This window comes from Papaver somniferum, chromosome 2 (assembly GCF_003573695.1).
Source record: "Papaver somniferum cultivar HN1 chromosome 2, ASM357369v1, whole genome shotgun sequence".
NCBI classification, from domain to species: Eukaryota; Viridiplantae; Streptophyta; class Magnoliopsida; order Ranunculales; family Papaveraceae; genus Papaver; species Papaver somniferum.
In genome coordinates, this window is record NC_039359.1 from 210,832,423 (window position 1) to 210,857,563 (window position 25,141).

Here is a 25,141-nt window from a genome sequence, read left to right on the forward strand (position 1 = left end):
TAACTTGCCTTAAGAGGATTTTTGGGGGTTGGCGTAGAGTGCAAGGGAATTTCTCAGAAATTTCTTTTAGACATGTTTACAGAAGGACAAACTTTGCCGGGGACACTATGTTCAAATCTGCGGCAACTTTGTAGCAGGGGGGTTTCATTGAATATTCATGGTAAACCAGACTTTCTTACGTGTTTAGAGAGTTCAGGTACTATTTCAGATTTCAATAATTTTGTTACAATGGGCTAGAGAAGCCTAGTAGTTTCTCACTTATTGTACTTTCTTAAAGCCATCTCGAAAAAAAAAAAAATTAAGGTGTTGTAGCGTCCATTGTATATACTAAAATTTCAGCTGAATCATTACCAAAGCTTCTGACATAACATCAAGCTGGTACTCAACTTTTCAGCAAGTCAAGGCTGAAAGATGAGTTTTTGGTTCAACGGTTTGTGTGAAAGAGTTGAAAAACACACGTGTGTTAAGTTTTGTAACCAAATAAATTGATATGGATATTTCAACCCATTTACTAATTCAGACCATTCGACAATTTCGGATGTAATAGTGAAGGATGACCGTACTGGTCTGCAACATTCTCAAAAAAAAAAAAAAAAGTTCCACCCTCACCTCTCCCTGATCTATCATTTCTTCTCCCAACAAACATGGCAAATTCATCAGGTAAAATTTCTGGGGCTTTTGGTTTTTATAACATTTATTTTCTCTTGTTCTTCTTTGTTTTTTCTTTGGTTTGTCTCTTTAAATTCTCCCTTCTTCTCGTCGAGATTCTACCAGGAATAACAGAAAATCTAATGAAACTCGATCTTGAGAAGTTTATAAACAACATCATGTGAGCAGTCAACAAATTACAAAATTTGCATATTCTTCTCAATCATGATTGTAACTATTCTATGAATTTTCAGATTCTTAAATTTTACTATATTAGAATCCTGAATTCAGATCTGTATTTCCTGATTATGTTTGTTATCTTTTGAATCAAATTTTTGTAATCCCAAGTTATTTTCTCAGACATCAGATTTCATAAATGAAGAAAGTTGTGCAATATGCCCATGTAATATGACTGAAACTCAGAAAGAAAATAAAAATTATTACACAGCATTATACAGAAATGATGTGATTCTACTTTTTCTAATTCTGTTTTAAATTTCAACACACATCAACTAAGTATATGCAAATTCAGAAATGAAAAACAAATTTACTATGTAATGCGCCTAAAAATGCGGCTAACTAGTATAAAATTACATTTACCCGTAAACCGTAAAGGCCAACGGAAGAACAAAATGAACTGCATGTTGTGTGCATGATTCTATTTTGCGGCAATATCACCCTGAGTGATATGGCCTCTAAAACAAATACCTACTCTTGTCGGAAGAGGAGGTGCAAGAAGAAAAAAATCAATCAAATGGTAAATAAAGTGAAATATGGGCCTAGAAGCATTTAAGATCATGCCCTAGACCGAGTAACCATGCAACTAGATGGACAATGTACATCGAGATAATGGAAGGGGAATATAATTATATACACAAGTGAGAGTGATCAATCTGCACGTTGTAATAAGAAGACGAACCCTGAGTTCTCTCGGATCAGTGGAGGAGGATCAATGTCTGCTATGTCAATCTGTTCCATTGATTTGGAGATGTCATCGACAGAGAAAGGTATGCTGCATTCAAGAAAGTGAAAGATGAGTAATAAGAAAAATAAGACGTGAAATGAAAAACATTGTAGAAAGATGTTAAATAGTTTCTGTAGGAAACGAGGAAAACAGTACCTTGAATCATCATCTAACAAGAACGAACTGCTGATGCCGTTATTTGAATCCTCGGTCATCAATACTCTCATACTTGAGATAACCTATCAATGAGAGAAGTATTTTATCCAAAAGGAACTGAAAATTAGTAAGAATTAAGATGTAACTTAACCGATTCATTGATGCTCACATCCGATGAGACGCTGTGGGTGCCATATTTGTCATCCCAGTACATTGTACTAATTCTGTATAGCTGTTGTATGCTGAGAACCTGAAAAGCAACAGAGAAGAATAATCAAAATGATGTATGTGGAAGAACCAAAACGATGCAAAATTTGCATTGGGTTGAGAGGCTCAAAAAGAAGAGACATACCGGGCAAAGTTCCTTCGTGATCTCGTTTAATGTCTTTTTTGGCTTTTGGTGTATGACCTGAATCAACAGAAAGTTCAAATACCAAAAGTAGATTTTAACTAAAAAAACAAGAAAAACATCTACCGAAGGTAAAACTGGATAATTAGACCAGATAAGAGTCATACCAAGAATCCAACTGCTTGCCTGATATGCTTCAGTTCCTCCCAAGCCAATCCCGTGTACTGCATTCAATTTATGTCAAGGATAAGTCTCACCAAGATGATAACTACTAAAAGGAAATAAGCGATAGATTTACTCGCACCTCTTCAGTAGCTTCAACGCACCATTGCTCTAACTCAGCCAGTCCGGATTTTACATACTCCCCATTACTGAATGAGCAACACTCACGACGCAAAAGAAGACTGCAAAAATAAATGTGGTGCAAAATGCACGATCAGTTTGCATCACTAGACACCTTAACTAGCCTCCAGGAGCAACAATGGATGATCTTGACAATATTTACCTGTTGAAAAGCTGGACATTTATGAATGAGAATATCTGAGTGAACACCTTGCGGACTAAGAATGGAGGAACCTGTAAAACAGAGAGGAAATTTCACATTTTAAGTTTCCTTTCTGATAGGACGACCATAATCACACTCATTAAAATTAAGACTCACAAAATTGGCTCTTAATGTCTTTAAGTAGTTGTCCAGCTTTTTAACGATGCTTTGCCAGTGAGCAATTAAAGCTTGTTGAGCAACTGCATTTGCTTGTGAGCGTGACCCTTTCACCAGACTTGCACGAGATGTTCTAGGAGCCTGTAGTAAATTCAACGAAAGATTAGACACTCTAGCTTCGCATACTCGCATCACCTATTAAATACGAGTAACAAGTAGGTAGGTTATCACAAAACATAAAGTAAATTATGTCAATCATTTCCTGCAACAAGTCAGAAAAAACTCCATAAATGCAGCATACTACTCATTGATTGTTGGGTCGAAGAGATCTTCTGCAGAAACCTCCATTGCATCTTTGGACGAATTAGACGAAAATGCCATTGAAATTTTAATAAATTACAAGTTATGTGGGAAAGCAGCTACCTGAATGCACGCTCCAAGCAACGGGGAGATCTCTTTCTTTAAATTGTCTCTGATCATACCATATATCTTCTCAAGGAATGCTGTCAGCTGTTGCTTAAATAGTAAAGCTGGATATTTGGCTTCGACTTGGCGCAAGTCATCCAGTCCACCAAGCAAACGACCATTAAGAAACGAGATCCCAGCACTTTGTGGAGATGCTCGAAGTCCCTAAATGAGAAACATAGAGATTAAAACCATATACATGAAAAATTAAGAGGGCTCGTATATAGATAAAGTGTGCTGTTTTTTACTTGAGACATCCTGCCAAAAAGAGAAGCAGATGCTGCTCTTCGTCTTTGTGGGGTCATGCTAGCAGCACCACTTGCTTTAAGTGTACGTTGGAGAAGCAATAATAATGTGGATGAATTAGACAACCAATAGGATAGAGTATCATTATTATCCTGAACCTGTGCATATCAAATCCAAGCATCAATAGGAATTATTTTCCATACCAATTCATTTCCAATACACATATCTATGAGATACGGATACCTCAATTGCTGAGCCAATTGTCTGAATGATACGATCGAAGACAGTGGTTCTTTCCACTTCAAATGACCTCCAGTGAAGTAGACTTTTGTATATCATACAAGCAGCAATAGATTTACCACCAGAGAATCCAAGGTCTTGTGAAATACATTTAATCAGCAAATCTTGGTTCTCCTGTACCCCAAAGGCGACCGAATAAGTCAACATAAGGAAATTAGCTACAGTTAGGAGCACCTAACATATCAAAAAGAAAATATCAGCATCATAGGCACTCCATACCTGCTGCTTCTCATTGAGAGATTTCTGTGGCTTTTCCTCAGTTTCAGGCTCTCGAGGATTAGATACAACAAGGCTCATATCCTGGGGCATTATACAAAATCAAGAGTATTGGTTATATACAGCTTCATTGACAAAGCTCAGTTTGCCAATATCAAAAAGTGCTGTTAACTTACTGGAGTTCGTGGTTCTCCATGTGGAACATTTCCATTCTCTGGAGTCCTCTGTTAAAACACATATAACCACAAAAATGGTCATCAAATGGATAAGAGAACGAATTTCTAGCAATGTGCCCATCATTAATTATTATCCAGGGACAGAGCAGCGGTTATAATTTAACAGGAGCCAAAGAAACTCTTGATAGTAGGTTTCTTATACTGAAAATGTTACAAGTTTTCTGTACCTGAAAGATTGTTGTCTTTTGCCGGGTAGATAAAGATTTACTAGTTGGTGAAATAGCCAATGCTTGCTGACGAAGTACTTGATTCTCTGACTCAACATTGGAAAGTTTCTCTTCAAACCTAAGTGGCAGTAAGAAAATGAAAGATTAAATAGAGCAAACTGCTATGTAAATACAATACTTCCAATAGGCAAAATACAGTGTATAGATGTTCTATTAGTTCCAAACCTCTGCACAGAATCTTGAAGCTCCTTAGCTTTACGCTCTGCTTCTTCAAACTTTTTCATCAGTTCTTCATTCTTGGCCTGAGCAATAGCAAATTCTTGTTTGGCTTCCTCTGCTGTCTTTCTTTCTGACAGCAGCAAAGTCTGGACAGATTCGAAGAACAGACATAAATGGCAACGAATGCTTTATAAAAGGATAAACCTCATGCTTCTTAAAAAAGTCTCACTAGTTATATGCAACTCAGCTGCTGAGTATTGAAATTGGTGGATACCTACAACCCTGAACTCATGTTATAAGGTACTGAGGATTCCCATACGCAGTATAGTAATATAAAAACTTCCTTCTTTTATAATTCAAAACCTTTTTATCCAAATAATCAAAATAATAATGCAGATCAGCTATTTCCAAATTAAATTCTCCTATATCAAACTCATTTGGATATAGTGCCCTCCACTTGAGATTGATCATCATGTGATTTAAAGCTTTGCTCACCCAATAAACTTTACAAAAGTGGAAAGTACCACAGTAGAATGTTTCAGTTCAAGTAGAAGTGGGAGATGTTTACCTTCAAGCTATCAACCTCAGCCGTTAATGAATCGATCTTCTCAGTATCTTGAACTAAAACAGGAGTCTCTTTGATCACGGGAGGAGCTTCTTCAATAGCCTTTCGAGCTGCCTCTCTTTCCTTGATAACCATAGCATTCGCTTCTTCTACTTGTAATTCCATCGCACGCAAGGTGTCTTGCAATTTAGATAATTCTTGGGATTTCGACTCCTCCATGTCAGTCTGCATTATAGAAACACAAATAAATCCATTGTCAATCATCTCACTACCCTGACCAACTAAATGGAAACTACAAAGAGGAACATATTTCCTACCCTTAACCGTTTCTCAAGCTGCAAACGCCATGTGAGTTCCTCAACCCGCTTTTCTAGTTTGTCTTTCGCCTCTTTAAGGGCTCCAGTTTCTCTTAAAGCCTTTACAAATTAATACAAGTGATTAACACCATGTTTCACCAATAAAATTTAAGTTATAAAGGAGTGTGACAGACCATTTTGAGTTTTCTGAGCTCCCTCCGAGCAACCCTGCTTCTCCAACCACATTGAGTGATAATTGCCGCCTTCTGGAGACTCTTATAGTATGTATAATCTCTGTGGGAACGCCAACGAGTCTGAAAAAGCCACAATAGATACCAATGAAAATTCGTCTTAAACTTCCTAAGTAAGATCTTCAGAAGCGGAACAATAAACGACAAAGATTTAACCACAATATCAAGTGAATTTAATTTCCTTTGAATGAAATAAAGAAGACAAAAACAATTTTAAACATATGGCAGTGAGTTATTTACTCATGGCTTACCTGAATAGTGGTTGAAGCTTTAGTCTGCTTCCTAAACCTGAACTCGTTTCGTGCAACCATACCCCGTAAGCCTGTCTGCAACTTGATAGCAGATGACCGTTGTTCCAAGTATGACTTGTGTGCAATATATCGACGCAAATTCTTCTGTATTTTCACAGCAGATGCTTCTCTTCTCAATTCTTTGTACATTTTACAGGCCAACTTACCTAAAAATAGTAAGACATGCAATAAATCAGCATTCTGGAAACCAGGAGATGCAGCAAATCTAGCAAAACTAATAAGTAACGAATACATGAAGATTTATCTACTGACAGAAAAATAAAACATAAAAAAAACTTCGACCGCAGGTAACATGATCAAAAAATCAAGAAATTTTACTAAAACAATGAATATCATCAAAGAATATATAGTCATAATGCATCGAGTCTCATCCCAGCTTTTCCAAATCCTTTACCTTCAAATATGTATTATTTATAATTTAAGGATTTTATTGTTATTTTTATTTTATAAACATCCATTTATCAATTAGCAGTCAACTATTTTGATCGTTTTAGACAGTTAGACTCAGCGAGGATGATGTACATGGTGATGGTGGGAGGACATCATCAAAAAAAAAATAGCACCTGCACATCTCCATTTGGACACTACATCTATGAATACAAAACATTACCTCTCCAACGAGATTGCACATGAATTGCAGCCTTTCGAAGTGACAGGAATTCCTTGCGAGCAATATACGTACGAATTTGTCTTTGAATGGTCCTAGCTGCATTGCCCAAAACCTCTGCTCTTCGTGCATCTAACTCGGCCATTTGACCAGCTCTCAGGAAGACCTTAGTTTTCCCAATCTGGTAACCAGAGGAAGTGTTAGATTGTTTGGAATGGCAAACTTTCAGTACAAAAAAAAGTAACTTACAATGAAATGTTGAAGGTACTGGAATAAAAAGAATTCTCGAGGCAAAAAAGCAATTATTAAATCAGTCAATAGCATGTATCCTTAAAAAATTATTTTTACTACGATATGGCCACATGAGAATTAATAATGCTATCGGGTTTCATGCAACTTATCGACACCTAGAGCAGGAATTGTTGGGTCACCTGATAACCTTTCAGTCCCTTCTTATCCAGAATCTTTTGGCATGCGACCTTCTCATCGTAGCTATATAAAGAAAGCATATGAAATGAACATCAGTTATTTTTGTCTAAAAGCTTCTTCTGCCTACACAGCCAAATAAGTTGCATTTAAAGTAGATGACTTACTTTCCTTCCAAAACTTCTGGAGCAAGGAGGCCGAACCGATTAAGAAACTCATAAAACGTCCGTCTTGTAGGATAGCCAGCACAGCTGATCCTAATTGCCTCAAGAACTCCCTAAAATATGAGAGAGAAGAGAAGACAAAAAATATTTAATCAAACAAATATTGTATTTGTGTGAAACACAGGTGAGGACAAAATAACCAAACATTATGTATTTATGTCTCATCCTGAACTTACACCACACCGTAATTGTTGCATGATGTTGGAATTCTCAAAAATAGCAGGTTTGAGGACATTGTTTGGCTTTACACATCTGATGTAATGAGGCTCTGTGGAATTCAAGGTCTCCATCAATGATTGAAGTTGGAGCTGCAATATTAGAAGCTTGTCTGTCAAATTAAATTGAATTTGTATTTTGAAACAACATTCCCAGTCTTAAATTTAAAGACAAACATGCTCCATAAGCATACAAGTACTGCAGAATATTATCCATACACTTTCAGTAAACATTAACAAATGCATGTGTGTCTCTGACTCTCTGTGTTTCAACAGGAGTTGACTTGTGGGGTTCATATCTTCACTATAAGAGAGGTTACAGAGAATGGACCCAACTTACCTTAAACCGAGAGCCAATGGAAGAGAACTTAGATGACTTCGACGAAGAAGATTCATCGGGAAGTATAGGAAATAAACCAACAACAAAGGAGCACCTTGAGCTTGTCAACAGATCTTGATGTTCTGCCACCACATAATCTTTGTTTTTGTCCAAGAAATGATTAGCCTGATATGTCACCTGCAGTATAGTTGGTAAACTGTGAAATCAGTTACAAAAAAATACAAAATAATAATAAATACTCAAAATTACAAAGATATGCTTACCTCCCCAGCATAGTGATTTATTATAAAATCTGTACGAGAAAGCTTTGGCTTTGCAAAGCGCTTGTGTTTAGGAAACGTCTGGTATAACTTGTTGGCAAATGTTTCATGCGTCGACTTTGGAAACATGCTGCATAATTGCAGAACCAAAAGGAAGTAAGAAAATTATGTTGAATCCGCAATTAAAGCGTAACTAAAGCCAGTATAAAACAAAAGAGTAGTGATGCCAAGCATACCAGGCTTCATCTAGGAGTGCGATAATACCTCCTGGTTTCTGCAGAAAGATTTAAGTCGTTGCATGTTAAGGACATTAAGTATCCACCACAAATAAGAATACGTAGAGCAATAGAGGCAACAGATTTTTTCCTAAGGTAAGCAAAATGCTAGAATTACAACAGCACTTCTGTATGACAAAAACGGTTCCCTTCATTACAAACCTTTTCAATCAGATCCAACATATCTTGGTTATCAACAAATTCTATATAACTCCAGTTTATTTCCTCTTTCGTGTACTCTTCCTGCTCCATTTTAAAGACGTGCTGCAAAAATACATTGCATGTTAAAAATGAAGGGTATGAACCATGCAATTACCTCAACAATAAAGTCAAACTTCTGCCGCTAAGATACCTGATTGAAATGTTGTTGCAGCTTCTCATTTGTAAAATTGATGCAGAACTGCTCAAAACTGTGACAATGAACACATGCATAAGAATACCATCAAACATTATGTCTGCTATGATCTAATAAAAAATACTGCAAATGTTCCTTCAAACCAGCACCTCACCTATTGCACTTGAAACTTTCAAATCCATAAATATCAAGAACCCCAATAATTGACTTGGAGTTAGGGTCCTGCCCAATCGAATTGTTTATTTTGGTCACAAGCCTGTCCACATAAATTGAAAATTGTCATAACCATACATGTTTTATGAGAAGAAAGAAATCCACACGGTACCTACAAATAACAGAAAAGTAATTCAGCATGTGGAGCTGGTTACCAATCAAATAGGCGAGAATATATTGTTTTTGCTAAACCATCCCTGCTAACAATCGCAGAAGCAGGATCAAGAGTTCTTGTGATAACTTCTTCTGGTGTTATCATTACACGTTTAATAAGTGCATCCTCCAAGCTCTTAGGATCACACCTATACCAATATAAGTTGAGTTAATCAACAACACCAGACAGCATAAGGTATACTTTGAGGCACATAGAAAGCTACATATGAACATACATAAGGAGTTCCGCTGTCATATTCAGATGGAATCTGGACTTTTCATCCTTAATTTCTGAGGAGTCTATCTCCTTTCCCTTTGCAAAGTTAATATTTCCAAGATGAAGAATTGAAGCAACCACCCTGAAAATTGCCTCCTGAATAAATTTATTATAATCAGATATTTGATTGGACCAACTAAGCTACAGTTGAAAAAGCTGATTATTCTGAAAAAAAGAGAAATGCAAACCTGTTCCTGTTCACTGATTCCTACTATATCCATAGCTCTTCTGGTTTCAAGATACTCTTCCGCATCACTTACTCCAGCTAGCTCATAGCAATTAGATTGGTTTAGGTAGTGGAACGATCTAGGATTCCCCAACTTATATTTTTCAACTTCCTAAAATATATATGATTAGATACTATTATAATCAAATGTAAAGAAATGACAGGACACAGAAGTATTGACTAACTCAGAATGATCACAATTCACTAATACCTCAGGTGGTGCTGCACAAAGAAGATAAAAGCAATGATAGTTTCTCTCGGGATCTGAAACTTGGCAAACCCGAGATCTCTCCAGCAGGTATGTTCTAATTGCTGCCCCCGATATTCTTCCATTCTTGTCAAACTGGATTTCAACAAATTTACCGAAACGACTACACCAAAACAACAGAATGTATTCAGAATTAAGATCATGTGACTGAGAAATCATCAAAATTACAAAGGTTGTATAGAACACATGACCTCTATTTTCCTCCAATAAATGATTATAATTGCATCAGAGCTACAGTAATCACATAAAGATTCCTAAAATTGGATAAAAGAAATAACTAACCTCGAATTGTTGTTCCTAACGGTTTTAGCATTTCCAAATGCTTCAAGAACAGGATTGGACTGTTGATATAGAGACACGTCAGTGATTGGTGCATTCCCAAATTAAAGAAGGTAACCAAGGAATGTGGAACTCAAAAAAAAAAATATTAAAAATCATCTTAATAATGTTATGAGCATGCAGAAACAACATCTTACTTCCAAGACTTGTTGTTCGACTGTCCTTCCTTCCACACCAGATCGTCCACCCAAGTATGCAAGATATCGCATGAGCATTTTTGTTGTTTCAGTTTTACCTGCCCCACTCTCTCCACTAACAAGAATAGAATTGCTCTTCCCTTCATTGATCATTGCTCTATATCATAAAATATAACATATAAATACCTCCCAAATAATTGTTGACTCAAATAGTACAAGTTTATACCAATTTCTATTATTTGAATATAAGAATAACCTATATGCAACATCTGCAACTGCAAACACATGCGGGCTTAGCTCCCCGAGTCCCGCTCCTTTATATTGCTGCATCATGTGCGTATCGTATAGATGTGGCAATCTTTGAAACGGGTTTATTGCAATCAGGATATTACCAGTATATGTCTGCATAAGATGGAAAAAAAATGAAGGTTAGAATTGCATGACAATCACCTCTATTTGCATTATCAAAATGAGCTTGGAAGCATGTATTGAAGGGTATATAATTATCTCACATAGATTTCATTAAGTTCATATCTAGCAGCCAAGTTTTGCAGAACTCCAGGCTCATGTAAATATGAAAGCTTTGTCATGTCATCTACTCCCCCTGGTGGAGCTTCAGTATCCTTTGGGAATATCTTCGACAAATTTACTACAACCTGAAGAAAAAGTGAAAAATATAAATCAATTAATCCATTCAGAAGTTAACTCATAAATAAAGAAAAACTATCCACTGTATATCGTAGCTAGCATCACAAGCTGCATATTAACTGCAATACTACTTGCAAGAGCGAATTTTCCACGTGTTAATATTCAGCTAATTTTAAATATAATGTATATAGAGATTGCATTGTCTATAATTCCATGCTTAGTAGTTTTGAAGGGAAAAAATGTCTACTTGCCTAGTATAAGATACGATATGAAATAGACATGTTGTACTGCGAATCAAACAAGCTACTCTGATAGCTAGTAATGATAAAACCAGTAAAAGACAATGGTCTATCCGTCTACGTATCAAAAAAGTATAAGAAGTACAATGAAACGAATGGGGATAACAGTAAAATTATAGATGGCAATGCTTAGAGTGTCATGATGAGGTTCACTACATCCAGCAGGCTATAGAAACAGGGCAACTTATCCAACTGCACTAAGCAGGCATTTCCAGCTGAAGTAACAATGGCATACAAGTATACAAGGATGACTCATAAAACATAAGACGAAGAAAGAAATACAAAAGCACTTACTGATTTCCCATGTGTAGTCTTAACATGCACTTCCTGACCATTGACCTTGGTAACTTCTCCATCAATCCAAGCCAACTTTGGATCTTCCACCCATACGTGAGACCCTACCACAATATTGACAGGCGTCCCCTGCAAAATCAAGTGTCAGTAACAAACATATATAACCCAAGTGACGTAATTTCATAACATCAGACACTAAGATTCTACATAGAAAAGTTGCGCGTGTTTAGTGGCATAAATATGAAAAAGAAAGGTATCCCCCCTTCATAAACACGCCTTATTTAGGCATTCCCCTATAACTATGTAGATGCATGTACACAAATTCCTCTAGCCTGAACGCATCCTCGTGAAAGATGTTCCCAATTTTAGTAAAATGACTTCATAGCTCTCAAACTTCCAATAGCTCCTCCGCCTCGATCAAATTTGTGTCACAAAATCATGCGCATGCGACAACTTAACCCCTCTTTTCTGCACCGATAAATTTTATGTTCTACTCTAATCCATCGCCAAATGAAAGAAGCCAACAGCAATTTCGCACCTCATAGAATTCGAAAATAAACCAATACACACTAATTCCCAAACTTACCTATGTCTAAAATTCCATTTTAAAGCTCATGTTTAAACTAATTGTAGACTTCCCTAAGGAGTATTTACAACTACTTATCCCGATTCAAGTACATGCAATCAATCTTACTATTGAAATTAAATCCACCACAATCACAAACCAACCAAAATCAAGTTAAACTAGTTGTTCATCAGGAAAAAAAAAAATCAAAACCATATGCATGTGGCAACATCTTTATCTTTCCAACAAACCTATCTTCTCTTTAAAAACCTATTCTACTTGAAGCCACCGAGACGAAGAAACCAACATGAGTTTAGCACCCCATAGAATTCGAAAATGAACCAATACACACTACTAATTCCCAAACTTACCAAGCCTAGAATTCTAAAATTTCACTTTCATAGCTCATCTCTAAACTAATTGTAAACCTCCCTATTTAGCATTTACAACTATTAATCCCAATTCAAGTACATGCAATCAATCTTACTTGTGAAACCAAATCCATCAAAATCACAAACCAATCAGAATCAAGTTAGACTAGTAGTTCACCAAGAAAATAAACCCTCAAAAATCGATTCAGCTCCAGAATCATAATAGAACAAGTCAGGACTCAACACCATAATCCAAACATAACATCAATCACACGGACAAACTAATAAAATTAATTAGATAAGAAAAATGAACAGTAAGAATTACCATTTAATGATATATTTTAAAAAATCCTTTCCCCTTCTTCTTCTTCCTTCCTTTTCATCCAAAACAAGCTCAGAAAACCGAAAAAACCCACTGATGTCGTAGTAGATCGACTAGTTATCAACAGATGTAGAAGAAATCTTCAACTGATTATCAAAGATTTGATTGATTGGTTGAAGAAGAAGAAGAAGTTTTTTGAAATGGAAAATGAATTTATTTATTTTCCCCTTTTCTTCTTAATTAAATAATTTTCTTCTCCACACCTCTGTATGTTGCTGCAATGGTTTTCTCTCTCCTCGGTGTTCTTTTTTTGGTGTTTTAAATACCGCGATGAAAATGAAAAGGAAAGTTGGAGAAGAAGAAGAGGAGGACGGATTGTTGGGACATTCGTGGTCACCACCACCACTTTTTCACTGAAGATTACTGCAGTGAAAACAAAGATTTTTTACTTTGTGTTTTTTGTGACGGTTTTGCCCTTTGAGTTGTAACGTATATACGGTTTACTTTCTTTTTACTTTGTGAGGGAGAATCGGCATTGAATATGAATATATGATTGATTGTGTGTTTGAAATTTGAATACGGTGTGATTTTTAGCAGCGAATGAGTTCTTTTATCAGTCATTCCACAGCCCTGGCCCCCTTGCTCTGAACAAAAGCACAAAATTATGTGTCATAGTGCATCTTATTAAGTCAACTCACTGAGTCGAAACAGGTCTAACAACCGAATCATAAAATGTTGAACAGTGGCAGTGCGGTAATATACATGCGATTCCAGTGTTTATTACAAAAATCGGAGTTTACAAGTTTACACGACAAGACAAATGGGATATTGGGACCCACATTTGCTGGCGTATTATAACTAAGAAAGTGCTAAATTCTTGGAATAATACACGAAAAAAGAGTAGATGATGTCCGAAAATGTGGCATAACGTATCGAGCCAGCATCGCCAGGTAAGCGCATTATCTTTCTCACACATACACCCAATCCAAATATCCCGAAACGGCTCCATTTCTCAAGAAAAACTTTAGTGACACAGATTTTATTTACCTGTATTTTCGTTTTTTTGACTAAATCAAATCAACCTAGATGTATTGCGGTCGAATTGACCGTTGTCCTCTGCTTTCTGCGGAGGGTAGTTTCGGCATAAAAATCATTTAACGCTGAGGGTAGTTTCGTCATAAAAATAATTTCCTAAGATATTTGTTAGAGCCATTCAACCTTGCTATTTGGCTAGCCAAAAATGACTAGCCCCTTAGGCTAGCTCTTAATATTCCATCTCCACCACTGATTGAACTAATCTAGACCCTAAACAGGGAATGGTGAACCTATAGGGTCTTGGAGGGTTCATGGCAAATGACACCTAAGAGCTAGTTGAGTGACTAGCCAAAAGAGTACTAGCAAAAAATCATTTTCGATTTTGAAATGGAGATGAAATTTGTCGTTGGCCATTAAGGCTTTGGTGCTTGGTCATATATTGTCGTTTTTTTTTTTTCTTTTTCTCTTTTGGTATTAAACAAGAAAAAAAAACTGAGTGATAGCTACATTTCATAGAGCAGTTATATTAGTCTGGATATTGGAGTTAGTCCATTTATTTTGGACTTTGTGAAACAAAGCATCGGTAGCTAAGGAATGTGATGCAGCATTAGCAAGCTTCGAAGCATAGTTAAAGTTGCAGCTGCAGAAACCTGTGGACTGTATTTTTATATGTCTCTTATCTTCCAGAGTCTCCAGGGAAGGTGCTTGAGGTTTCATTCAAACTGTGTACAACCACCTAGCTATCACCTTCAACGATGATGGAATCAAGATTCAGCTTGACTTTTAGTTCTGTTGCAAGAAGGAAACCATCTGCTTCAGAAAAATTCATCGTACCAGAGTTGCCGAGTCTTCTGCTACCACCAATATCAAGGTCATACATATCTCTTGCTACTGCAACACAAGCATAAGAGCCAACCTTCCAAGTAGCATCTACGTTTATCTTGAAAAAGGTATCTTGAGGCGGAGACCAGTGTTCCCAATAACTCCGCAGAAATAGGGGTGCTCGGAGTTTAATAGTATAATTTTCTAATATAGAGTTATAGTAAAGATTGAACCAGTAAAATGTTATCATGAGAGTTTCCTGAATATTTTTTGACTTCTTGTCAACGACTTTAGAGTTTCTCACTTTCCATATAGCCCAGCAAATGGCCACACCAAGAGTAGTTGATTACTCATTATCATTATTATTTAACCTGCTTTTTCATGAGATGAATAAGTTCTGTTTGAGAGTCACCTTGTAATCGAAGACCCATTGGTGATGCAAACCAAACTTCCTGAGCGAATGTGCATTCAAACAACAGATAATACACAATTTCAGTATCTGCTTCATACAACACGCATTCAGTGGGAACACCAACAACGTGCCTGCCAATATTTTTAGCAACAACCAAACCATTGTGCATGGCCCTCCATATGAATGTTTGTATTTTTGGAGCTACCTTTTTTTACTCCCCATAATTTTTCCCCTTGATTTTGTTGTAGCACTTTCTGGAAAGATTGTTTGGTAAAATCCCCATGGTCTATAAGTTTCCAAATCAGTTTGTCGACAGCCCCTGAATTGATTGGTATTTGACCTATTTGAAGAGCAACGAAAGCTTCCATATTTTTTTGAATGATTATTATATTTCATTGCCTCGAAACTGCATTCATGAGTTGGTGAACTGTCGTGATTTTAGAATTTGCTTCTTCAGCTCTGGTTGGTGTTGCACCATGATGAGAGTGTATCCATCGATCCGAGAAAATCTGGATATCTTGATAATTCCCTACTAACCACATACAACCTTGTCTTAAATCATTTATGCTATTAAGCATAACGGACCAAGTAGTCGAACACTTTTTTTGCTTCTTGACATCCCAAAAATACATATTTTTCTCTTAATAATTTTTCCCATAGCGATGCAGAAATTTGTAAGAATCTCCATGCCAGTTTGGCCACTAAGGCTTGATTGAGGTATGATAGTGACCTTATACCCATTCCACCTTTTTCCTTTGGAAAATTGAATCATTCTCATCTAAGGAAGTGCATATTCCTCTTGTCTTTATTGTTCCCCCACCAAAAATCTCTGATAATCTATTTGAGTTTATTGAGGATAGTTTTAAGTATGCTTTTTGTATAGCCACGTAATAGACCAGAATGAGGGCTAGGACAGGTTGGATAAGTGTAGTTCTGCCAGCATGGGATAGGTTGTTTCTTTTCCTAACCAGAAATCTTCTCCTCAAACTTTTCAATCAGGTATTTAAAGTACTAGAAAAAATGCTTAGCATGTTGGTAATGATTTTTCTGACCATCTTGTAGAGTATATTCCATAGAGCTATAGGCCTGTAGTATGTCGTTGTTGCTGCATTCTTCTTCTATGGGATCAAAGCCAAGTATGTGTGATTCAACCCTTGAGGAATTGTTGAATATCTGAAGCAGTTTTGAATTAATTGGACTACCTCTTGGCCAATCACATTCCAGCATTTTTTGTAGAAAAGATCTGGGTATCCATCCGGTCCTAGGGACTTTAAGGATCCCATTTTTTTAACAACATTGAAAATTTCATCAGCAGTACTTGAAATAGCGCTAATGGACCTACAGTCATCTAGATTAATCACATTAGAGTTTTCAAGCACAAATGAACTAAGGTGAACCTTAGGGTCTTTAGTAAACATGTCTTGAAAGTGAGAGATTAGATTTTCTTTTCTTCATGATCAGAAATCCATTCTACATTGTTTTGTTTTAGAGAAGCAATCATATTTCTACTCCTTCTATGGACTACTGAGACATAAAATACTTGTGTGTTTTTATCTGTAGCTGGTACCCATTTGGACTTTTTTTGTTGTTTCCAAAACTATCTCTCTTTTCTAAACAAAAAATTTACCAACAGATTTCCTTCTCCTCCTTTCCAATATCCATCAAGTGAGCAGTGTCCTTCAAGTCAACCAGCTTCTGCTTCTCAATCTCAATCTCTCTTTTAGTCTCCAAATGACTTTTTGCCCCACTTCTAAAGTTATTTGCCCAAGTTATGTAATCTATTTACCGTGTCACCTGACGTATTTTCCCATTTGGACTGAATGATTTCATCAAACTGAAGGTGATCAGTCCAGTAGTATTCGAACTTGTAGTTCGGTTTTCTCTTTAGTGGTATTCTCATGGTATTGAGCAATATAAATGAATGATCAATTTTTATACTGGGTAAATGGAGAATTGTTGCGTCAGTGAATAGAAGTCTCCAATCAGTGATGCATAAAGCTCTATCTAGCCTCTCAAATATGAGTTGTGTTTGTATTGCATTGCTTGACCATGTGAATGCAGGGCCTGCATATCCCAGGTAAATCACATCTCTGTCTCTGAGCATGTTTTTGAATTCTGTGCAGCTTATGTCTGAATTTGGATTACCACAGTGCTTCTCGTAGTAATGCGTGAGCACATCCCCTATCATGCACCAGGGGTCACTAATGGATGTTATTATGTTGCTTGCGCTCTCCAGAAGGTGTGTTTGTGAGGATTGAAGGAGGGCCATAGAGACACATATGAGAGTCCATTGCGAAAAGGATCTCCAATGATGAAATAGACGAGATTTTGGCTTTTGGAGATGACAATCAATTCTATATTATCTTTACTGAGGATTGCAAGACCTTCACTTCTGCCATTTGCAGCAACAAAATCATAATGGTGGAAGTTGAGAGAGCCACATACTCTTCTATTGTTCTTTTCGTTGAGTCTAGTTTCTGATAAAAATGTGATGGAAGGTTTGCAACTACGCAAGAATGAGTTCAAGGCCAAAATTGTCGTCTCATTCCCTAATCCACGACAGTTCCAAGATTGTACTAACATTTTCCTTGTGAATTTTCTAGGCAAGTTTCCGTAGCCTTTCCTAATATGTTGTAATGCTACTTTTGAGGTGGACCACAATCCATTAGCTCAGACTGTCTTTGTTTCCTATTTGAAGAAACGTTAACTTTGGTTCTTGGTGTTGCATATTTATTGCTTGTCTTTTCCACTGTTTGATTCTATTTGAGTTCTCCTTCACGTCTTTAATGAAACTGGTAAGTGGTTGTGGTGATGATGGTTGGGCTGTATTTTTAGCATAGGTGGTGAGGTTGGCAATGAAATAGAGATATTCGGTGGTGTGGGGGTGAGATGCAGTATAAGGTTTAATTCAGGATTATCGAAGAGATGATCTGGGTTTTTTCTAGGTGCTGGTGGTGGTGATAGGTGTAGGGACATTTATGGCATGGGGAGTTGGTGGTACATTTGGTGGGGAATAGGTTCGGCTATTTGGGATGCTATCGGGTTGGTTGTAACTGAGGTGGCCATGATATTTGAAATATTCCCTCCAACATTGCTAGAATTAACATTATGCATGGTTTTGGATTGTGACAACGGAATGTTTTCAATTGATTGAGGATTGGACTTATTAGGGAAAGTTTTCAGATTTGCAGAAAATGTTATTCATGGAATTGGGTTTTTGATGGGATTTTTCAGCTGTATAGTAGACTCAGTGACTCAGTTAAGGAAATATTGGGGTTGTTGTTGTTTCGGGTTTAACCCACCAGATTTGTTGACTGAGGATTAGGGTTTCCGCCATGAATGGTTTCTGGGGGTTCTTGGTGGTTTTTGGTTATTGGGATTTTTCGTGGTTGCTTCGGTTTGAAGTTGGCATTAATTTCTTCAGTGAGTCTGGCAACTGACTTGTCTTGCATTTTCTCCATGAAAGTTTCTGGGGAGATAAATCCCAGATTCTCACATTCTTTTGATAGCTCTGGCACTGCTTCATGATATGAACAAATTTTCCACAAAAGAAACAAACCCTTGGAAGTCTTTCAAATCTGAAAGCAACTGTGCATTTCTTTTTTTGTGGTAGAAGGAAAGTCATTTCCTGCTTCAATGATTTAGTTATGTCGATTTGGACTCTTACCCTTGCAAAGCTTCTCCACTTTGCTTGTTCTTCATCTTTATTAGGATACGGGACATTAACTTGAATCATACCTTGTTGGTTATGCTCAACCAAAGTAGTTGGATCAGTCTGAGTCATTGAGTCACCTCCTTGTTGTGTACATCCTCATCCAGCTGTACTTCGTCATTAAAGATAGTTATCATCGGCACAAAACTTTGATCATGAGCTTCATTAACTGTAATATTCTCATTTGCCTTTTCCTGTTGACTTCCATTTAATGCATGCATTTGACCACCACTTCCTTCTGTTGCATATTGGATTTCTGAGTCCGATAGAATTTGAGCAGAGCTGTTGTTGGTATTTTTAGTACCTCTTGTATCCGGGTAACACCAGGATGGTGAATCTAGTGTAGAGTCCGGTGAGAGAAATCCTTTCTGTTGCTGAAGATGATAATTCTCTATTATTTCACATTCTTCTTCCTTGTGGTCAATAGTGTAACAAAAACTACAAAGATTGAACGGATGCTTTTCATAAAAAAGTCGGATCTGGACTTCCTCATCAACAACATTTTTCATCCAAAAACCCCGGCGCAAAGGATCTCTGACATCAATTAGGACTTGATCTTTTTGAATCTTCACTTTTGACACAATGCAGTCTGGAGGATCTAGTTTTTTAACTTCACCCATAGCCAAGGCGATACTTTTAGCTGTTGGAGGATTTGCAAACTTAAGCTTCATGTTGTAGTTACGAAGCCAAAACAGTTGTTTGCTAGATCGAGCTTACTCTTCGGAGTCATTGGATTCCAATGTTCCATAACTAGTAAATATCCTTCTACGAAACATGGCCTTAAGTTAAGCACAAGATCATAATCCTCTTGAATATAAAATTTGATCATGAAAACTCCATTCTCCTCTTTTTTGATGTAGATCTCTTTACATTTAGTCCATAGTTTCTTAATCTCTATATCTAGCTCTCCAACAATATATTCTTTGTAAGGGTAGAGCTTGCTCAGAAAACAGAATTTCCATTGATTAGCTCATTGGATCAAGTCTTGTGTGGATAAAACTGGTTGTTTGAGGGCTTTGAGGCTTTCAGAGATGGAAGTAATTTTTATTTTCTCCTGCACTTCTTTAACTTGAGGCTTCATGATTAATGGGAAGATATTAGTGCATGCTTGAAGTGAACTCAGATAAAAAATAAGAAGGATAAACACAAGTAAGAAGGTGGGTTTTCCTAACTTCTTCTTAATGAATGATGAACACCTGTTGGATAGCTTGTAACAATTGCTTACATTAGGTGTTGTAGGTTTAGCCAGAGGGGTTAGATGGATTGATATGATGTTGGATATCCGCAAAAGTTGATATGAAAAAAGTATAAAATTGAATCTTCTCGTGAACTGAAAATCGAAACGGGAAAATAGAATAAGGAATAGATAGATAGGACGATGGGGACAGGAGGCAAAACCACTCTAATGTCGAGGCATCATCCAAGCGTGGCGATTCGCTACCTAGTGAAAAAAAGAAAACTAAAGCGCATTCGAAAATTGAAGATGATAAAATAGTATCAAAAGAAAAAGCTATGGCATATTATAACATGCAAAAAGAAAAAGATGGGATCACAAAACATTTGAAGGTGAGATTGAATTGGAAGATGATGCCGAGTTAACGCCGAATCATAGTTGAAATTTTTGGTTGATTTTGTGTTGGGTTATTGGGGAATGGTCCATGAAAAATATATAATGTCAGATTTATTTAACTTAATTTCATAGGATATATTTTCCATAAAATTATTTCATCTCCCTACTATCAACCCCATCTAGCACTTAAGAGACTGGGTTATAAAAAAAAACGAAAATTCTTAACGAACCCCATTTTTAAACTCTCTAAAAACCGTGTAGAGACCTGGTAGGTCCCATAACCTAGGCCACCTGCAAATCCCAAGAGGGCGGGGTCTCAATGGTTTTTAGCTTGTTCAATTCGACGGTTCATTAAGAACTATCGAATTAATACTAACTTCTAACAAAGATTCTCGTACGTTAAGTGCGTCATGTTGGCTGGTGGGGACACACGTGGGCTTAGGTGAGATCATTTTTGTTTTGGTAGATTAAGCACGGCACTTGCAATAAAAGATGAAACTAAACTGTTCTCCCCGATAAGGCACTTTTACACTTCCTACACTAGTAATGTGGATTGTTAAACGCTCAACCACCAGGTGGTCTGGTTCTCCCTCAGAAGTTATGCAAACCTTCGCCAAGTTTTTAGTCTCGTTATTGTTATTACAAGAAACCAAATGATAGAGTTCTTAAGGTTTTCATAAATAAATCATAAAGTCTCTAAAGCTATGTTCCCTAAAAGATCTGTCTTGCCCTGTGCTTCTTATTGCCCGGTCCACAAGCTCTCCAGTAAGAAACTATATGAAGTAGGTGCAGTGAAGTGAGTGTGCCAAGGCCAATAGCACAGAATTAATGACTTTTGAACAGAAGTGCTTCTAGAGACTTTTGATCTTGACTTCACCTCTAGAGACTTCTGCTTGCCAATAAGGCTATAAAATCAAAATCGCACTGCAGATGTTATGATTCAACTTTCAGTAAGTAGAAAACTAAATGACATTTTTTGGGTGAAATGCCATTCATTATCTTGATTTTTTTTTATTTTTTTTAATTTTTTTATCTATTGAACCCCCACCACCTACTTGCAGGGTTGACAAGAATTAACAGGTGATGCAACAATGCAGTGTAGAGCCACCATGCTCTCCTATTTAATATCAGTAGCAACACTTAAATAAACACATTTTCTGCACTTTTTGTTGTCAAGTACTACTGTATATCCAATATCTAAAGCAAATGAGATCGAAGAAGAGCTTTTTTCTATTTAAGTATTTAACCTGGTACATGCTAAAACTACTGAAAACAGGAATCTCCTCCTTAGTTCCATGTGATGCATGCAGTGTCAAATGATATTTTATCAGAATGCAAGCCGAACATTTCTTCTGTTATGCATCGGTCACAGCCAGCAGACAAATATTCGTCACATTTTGTCGTGTTCATCACGTTCAACAATCGATCCAAATTTTTTGTTTCAGTCCCATTTGTACTTAAGAAATTTTCACGAATATAATAACTCTTCTACTGACATATCCTCTGCCTTGCTATCCTCGCCTGCCATATGAAAAATGATAAAAATTTAGTGGTCACTAGAATGCGGAATGACTAGATCTTAATGAAAATTTTAGGAGATAACAGTAGTTGTGAGGATTGACCTGTTTTTCCCAATTCGTTCGAATTGTAATAGCTGAAAGTATAGCCGTTTGTATAACAGTACCAGCCATAATTCCAAGCCAAAGCCCTCTTCCTTTTAATTTTAGAAAGAAACCCAACAGAAGAGCTACTGGAATTCCACCAATGTAAAATGAAGCTAAGTTTACATAAGCACCTATATGCTGCCATCCGCACCCTTTAGCAATACCTGCAAGAAAACATGCATGATCATTGTACTGATGGACGATTAAACTTTCTAGAATATTTTTCTATGAGAGTGGCACCTAATTATTACCTCCAAGGACAATTTGTAGGCCGTCTAAGATGGCCGACAAACAGATTAACGGAACCATAGCTGTCATGTAGTCTACCACTTCCTTCCCATTGCTGTAAGCGTATCCCACAATGTAACGACATACAAAAAGTGCCGAACTTACTATAGCCGCTTCAGTTCCTGCAATAATCATAACGGTGAAGACTGCCAACCTTGCAGCTTGCGGTTTCCCAGCACCTAATTGGTTTGAAACTCGAGTGCTGAAAAAAATACACAAACAGATAGTAGGGGGTTAGTGAATCATAAACAGAACTATTTTTGAAAGAGAGAGAGAGAGAGAGAGAGCGCAAACCTTGCAGCGGCAGCAATCCCAAATGGTATCATGGCGAGCAACGTGATAGTTGTGAGACTGTTCATTCACAAACATAATAGAGCACTTAATGGCATCGATCATTTGATGAAAAGTAAAGCTCAATGGCTAAGTAATATTTCAATTGTCTTGAATATTAATAAATGACGTTGAACGTATTAAAGTATATTGAAAAGACTGAATAATCATACCATATAGAGAGCACTGAAGTTTCAAGTTGAGGATTAGGTAGAAGACCGGATACCAAAATCATAAATTCGAACGACCACCACTGAAGACTGCAGTCACCATGTTTAATCAGTCAGAACAACCAAAAGAAAAACAAAAATATCGCATACTCGGATCGAGTAAGAAAAAAAGTTACCAAAACATTACGGCGGAAGGAACTGCAAGGCATAAAAACTCTCCAATTCCTTGAAGTGCCTCTTTTGTTAATGGCACTCGACTAGATTTACACGAGGGAGAAAACTTAACATATGTTCCAAGAAAGATGACATTTAACCAGTATGATATACCAACTGCAAATGCAGCTCCAACGTTTCCAAACCCCATATTAAACACAAAAACCCAACAAAGAGGGATATGGAAACATAAAGTGGTAATAGCACTTAATAGCATGGGAATAATCAAACTTTGAGCCTGAAGATATTTCATTAATGGCTGGAGAATCGCAATACCAAAAAGCGCCGGGATCAAACATACTGCATATCTCCCTGCTTCATGTGAGATTACGGGGTCTTGTCCTATAAAAATGAGCAGTTTTTCCATTGAAATCCACAGCAAAGAGATAGGGATACAGAGTAAGGTGAGAGAGATCATTGCACTATAAGTATGAATTCCAAGTTATTGATATTGCTTTGCTCCATAAGCTTGTCCAGATAGAGTTTCTAGTCCACCTGCCATTCCTACCTGGTTTTGAAACAGAAAATTTGAACTGAGTTTTTAGAAGGCATTAATTTTCTTTTTTATTTTCTCATTGATTTTGAAATAAGCATGTAATAAATAGGAAATAGAGAAATGAAGAAATGAAATTCCTTACAAGAAGACTGGAGCCGGTAACAGCACAAAGAGAGGAAGCCATGGCAGTGCTAGAGAGAGCAAGTTCACCAAGGTGACCAACCATCATAATAGAGATGACATAGATCAGATGCAGAAAGAAGTTTACAGCCACCATAGGCCCTGCAACGTAACCCACCTTCTTTGCCTCTTCCACAAATGCGCTCCATGTTAAGCTTTTCTTTACTTCCTTTTCTTCTCTTGCCTTCAGTAACAAACCTTCTTCCATATCTCCCATAACCAAATGAACACCAAACTCAATAAGCGACTGAACCAGAGTTTGATGGTTAAAGATCATAGAGAAGTTGGGGAATCTCAATATAAATCTGGTGGGGTGTAAGACAAAAGAACGTCTGTCCAAGATCACTTATAAACAACAATAAATTTTTTCATCAAATTAACTAAAATATGTTTTCCAAGTGATGGTATCAGTGGAGTCCCCATCTTGTTCCATGTTTGGACAAACTATTCTCGAAGAGTTTGGGGGAATCCAAGATGGTTGTCTTAACTTTTTGTTTAGAGCGAGATGTTGGGTTTTCTTCTTTGACAAATTTTCCATGTACTGATGGAAGTTTATACTTCATACCTCTCCTTCCATATATACCGGAACGTAATCAGAAAAAGTCTTGCCCAGCTATTTGTCATCATCCGAGAAGAAAATTTCATTAATCTTTAGATTGGTTGGATAGACCTACGGATAAAAAAGTGACAGCCCAACAAACTTCATACTACATATAACATGCGAGCATTTCTCATCGCTTAGAAAGTTTTGTTTTTTTGGAGACGCATAGAACTTTAGATCCCAATTGTTAGAGAAATTTCTCCAACAGTTTGATCCAAATTAAAGTAGAAGTAGTGACATAGCCAACAAAAGAGTCCAAGAGTAAACAAGACTTTTAAGCAAAAAGTATATATTGATGCGTGTAACACTCCTACAAATGAATGTTTAATACAAGAATGATATCCGTGTAAGATTTTTTAGACCCAGTGTTCGAGATGTTTTGAGATGGCTTGACAAATATATTGGATCCAACGATAAGAAGAGGAGAAACATTGGTGGCACTTATGTTGTACAAAAAAAAAAAAAAATTGTTCCTCCCAACTGGTCCGACACCAGTGTACCTTTTTACCATCTTAACGGGAGAAGGCACACATGACATGAGCATACCCCAATAAAGACAAAAGTCACCGGTAATTGGTTAATTCATGGTGGGGTAGAGAATTAACCAAATTACTGTCATTACTAGATTTTGTGCCGGTGCTATGCATCGGGCAGACCCGAAAACCATCACCATCATTTTTTTTTTGTTAACCATATTTTTCAATTGGTCATTTTCATGTAATGTGGCTTCGTCTCGCCCGTGTATTTTTGATTTGGTATCGCGGGGCTTTACCCCGTCCTGTCT

The 25,141-nt window shown here is 36.9% G+C and overlaps 1 protein-coding gene and 1 pseudogene across 1 annotated transcript; both read right to left on the reverse strand.

Moving 5' to 3' along the window:
* Window positions 1-1,100: 1,100 nt before the first annotated feature.
* Window positions 1,101-13,170, reverse strand: LOC113350416 (myosin-17-like). Its single transcript, XM_026594555.1, has 39 exons — window positions 12,868-13,170; window positions 11,607-11,735; window positions 10,878-11,021; window positions 10,622-10,767; window positions 10,366-10,522; window positions 10,172-10,230; window positions 9,833-9,992; window positions 9,584-9,733; window positions 9,355-9,491; window positions 9,121-9,267; window positions 8,907-9,008; window positions 8,750-8,807; window positions 8,560-8,661; window positions 8,359-8,396; window positions 8,126-8,252; window positions 7,863-8,039; window positions 7,484-7,615; window positions 7,251-7,360; window positions 7,089-7,149; window positions 6,661-6,838; window positions 5,991-6,196; window positions 5,683-5,802; window positions 5,510-5,608; window positions 5,196-5,417; window positions 4,634-4,773; window positions 4,409-4,526; window positions 4,182-4,229; window positions 4,009-4,089; window positions 3,733-3,903; window positions 3,492-3,647; window positions 3,202-3,408; window positions 2,779-2,919; window positions 2,623-2,693; window positions 2,422-2,521; window positions 2,285-2,341; window positions 2,121-2,177; window positions 1,938-2,018; window positions 1,769-1,851; window positions 1,101-1,660 (listed from the first exon to the last, which is right to left on the reverse strand). Exons 1-39 carry the CDS (start codon window positions 12,868-12,870, stop codon window positions 1,537-1,539), a joined length of 4,599 nt encoding a protein of 1,532 aa, XP_026450340.1. The 5' UTR covers window positions 12,871-13,170; the 3' UTR covers window positions 1,101-1,536.
* Window positions 13,171-21,903: 8,733 nt separating this feature from the next.
* Window positions 21,904-24,041, reverse strand: LOC113352731 (annotated as a pseudogene).
* Window positions 24,042-25,141: the final 1,100 nt, after the last annotated feature.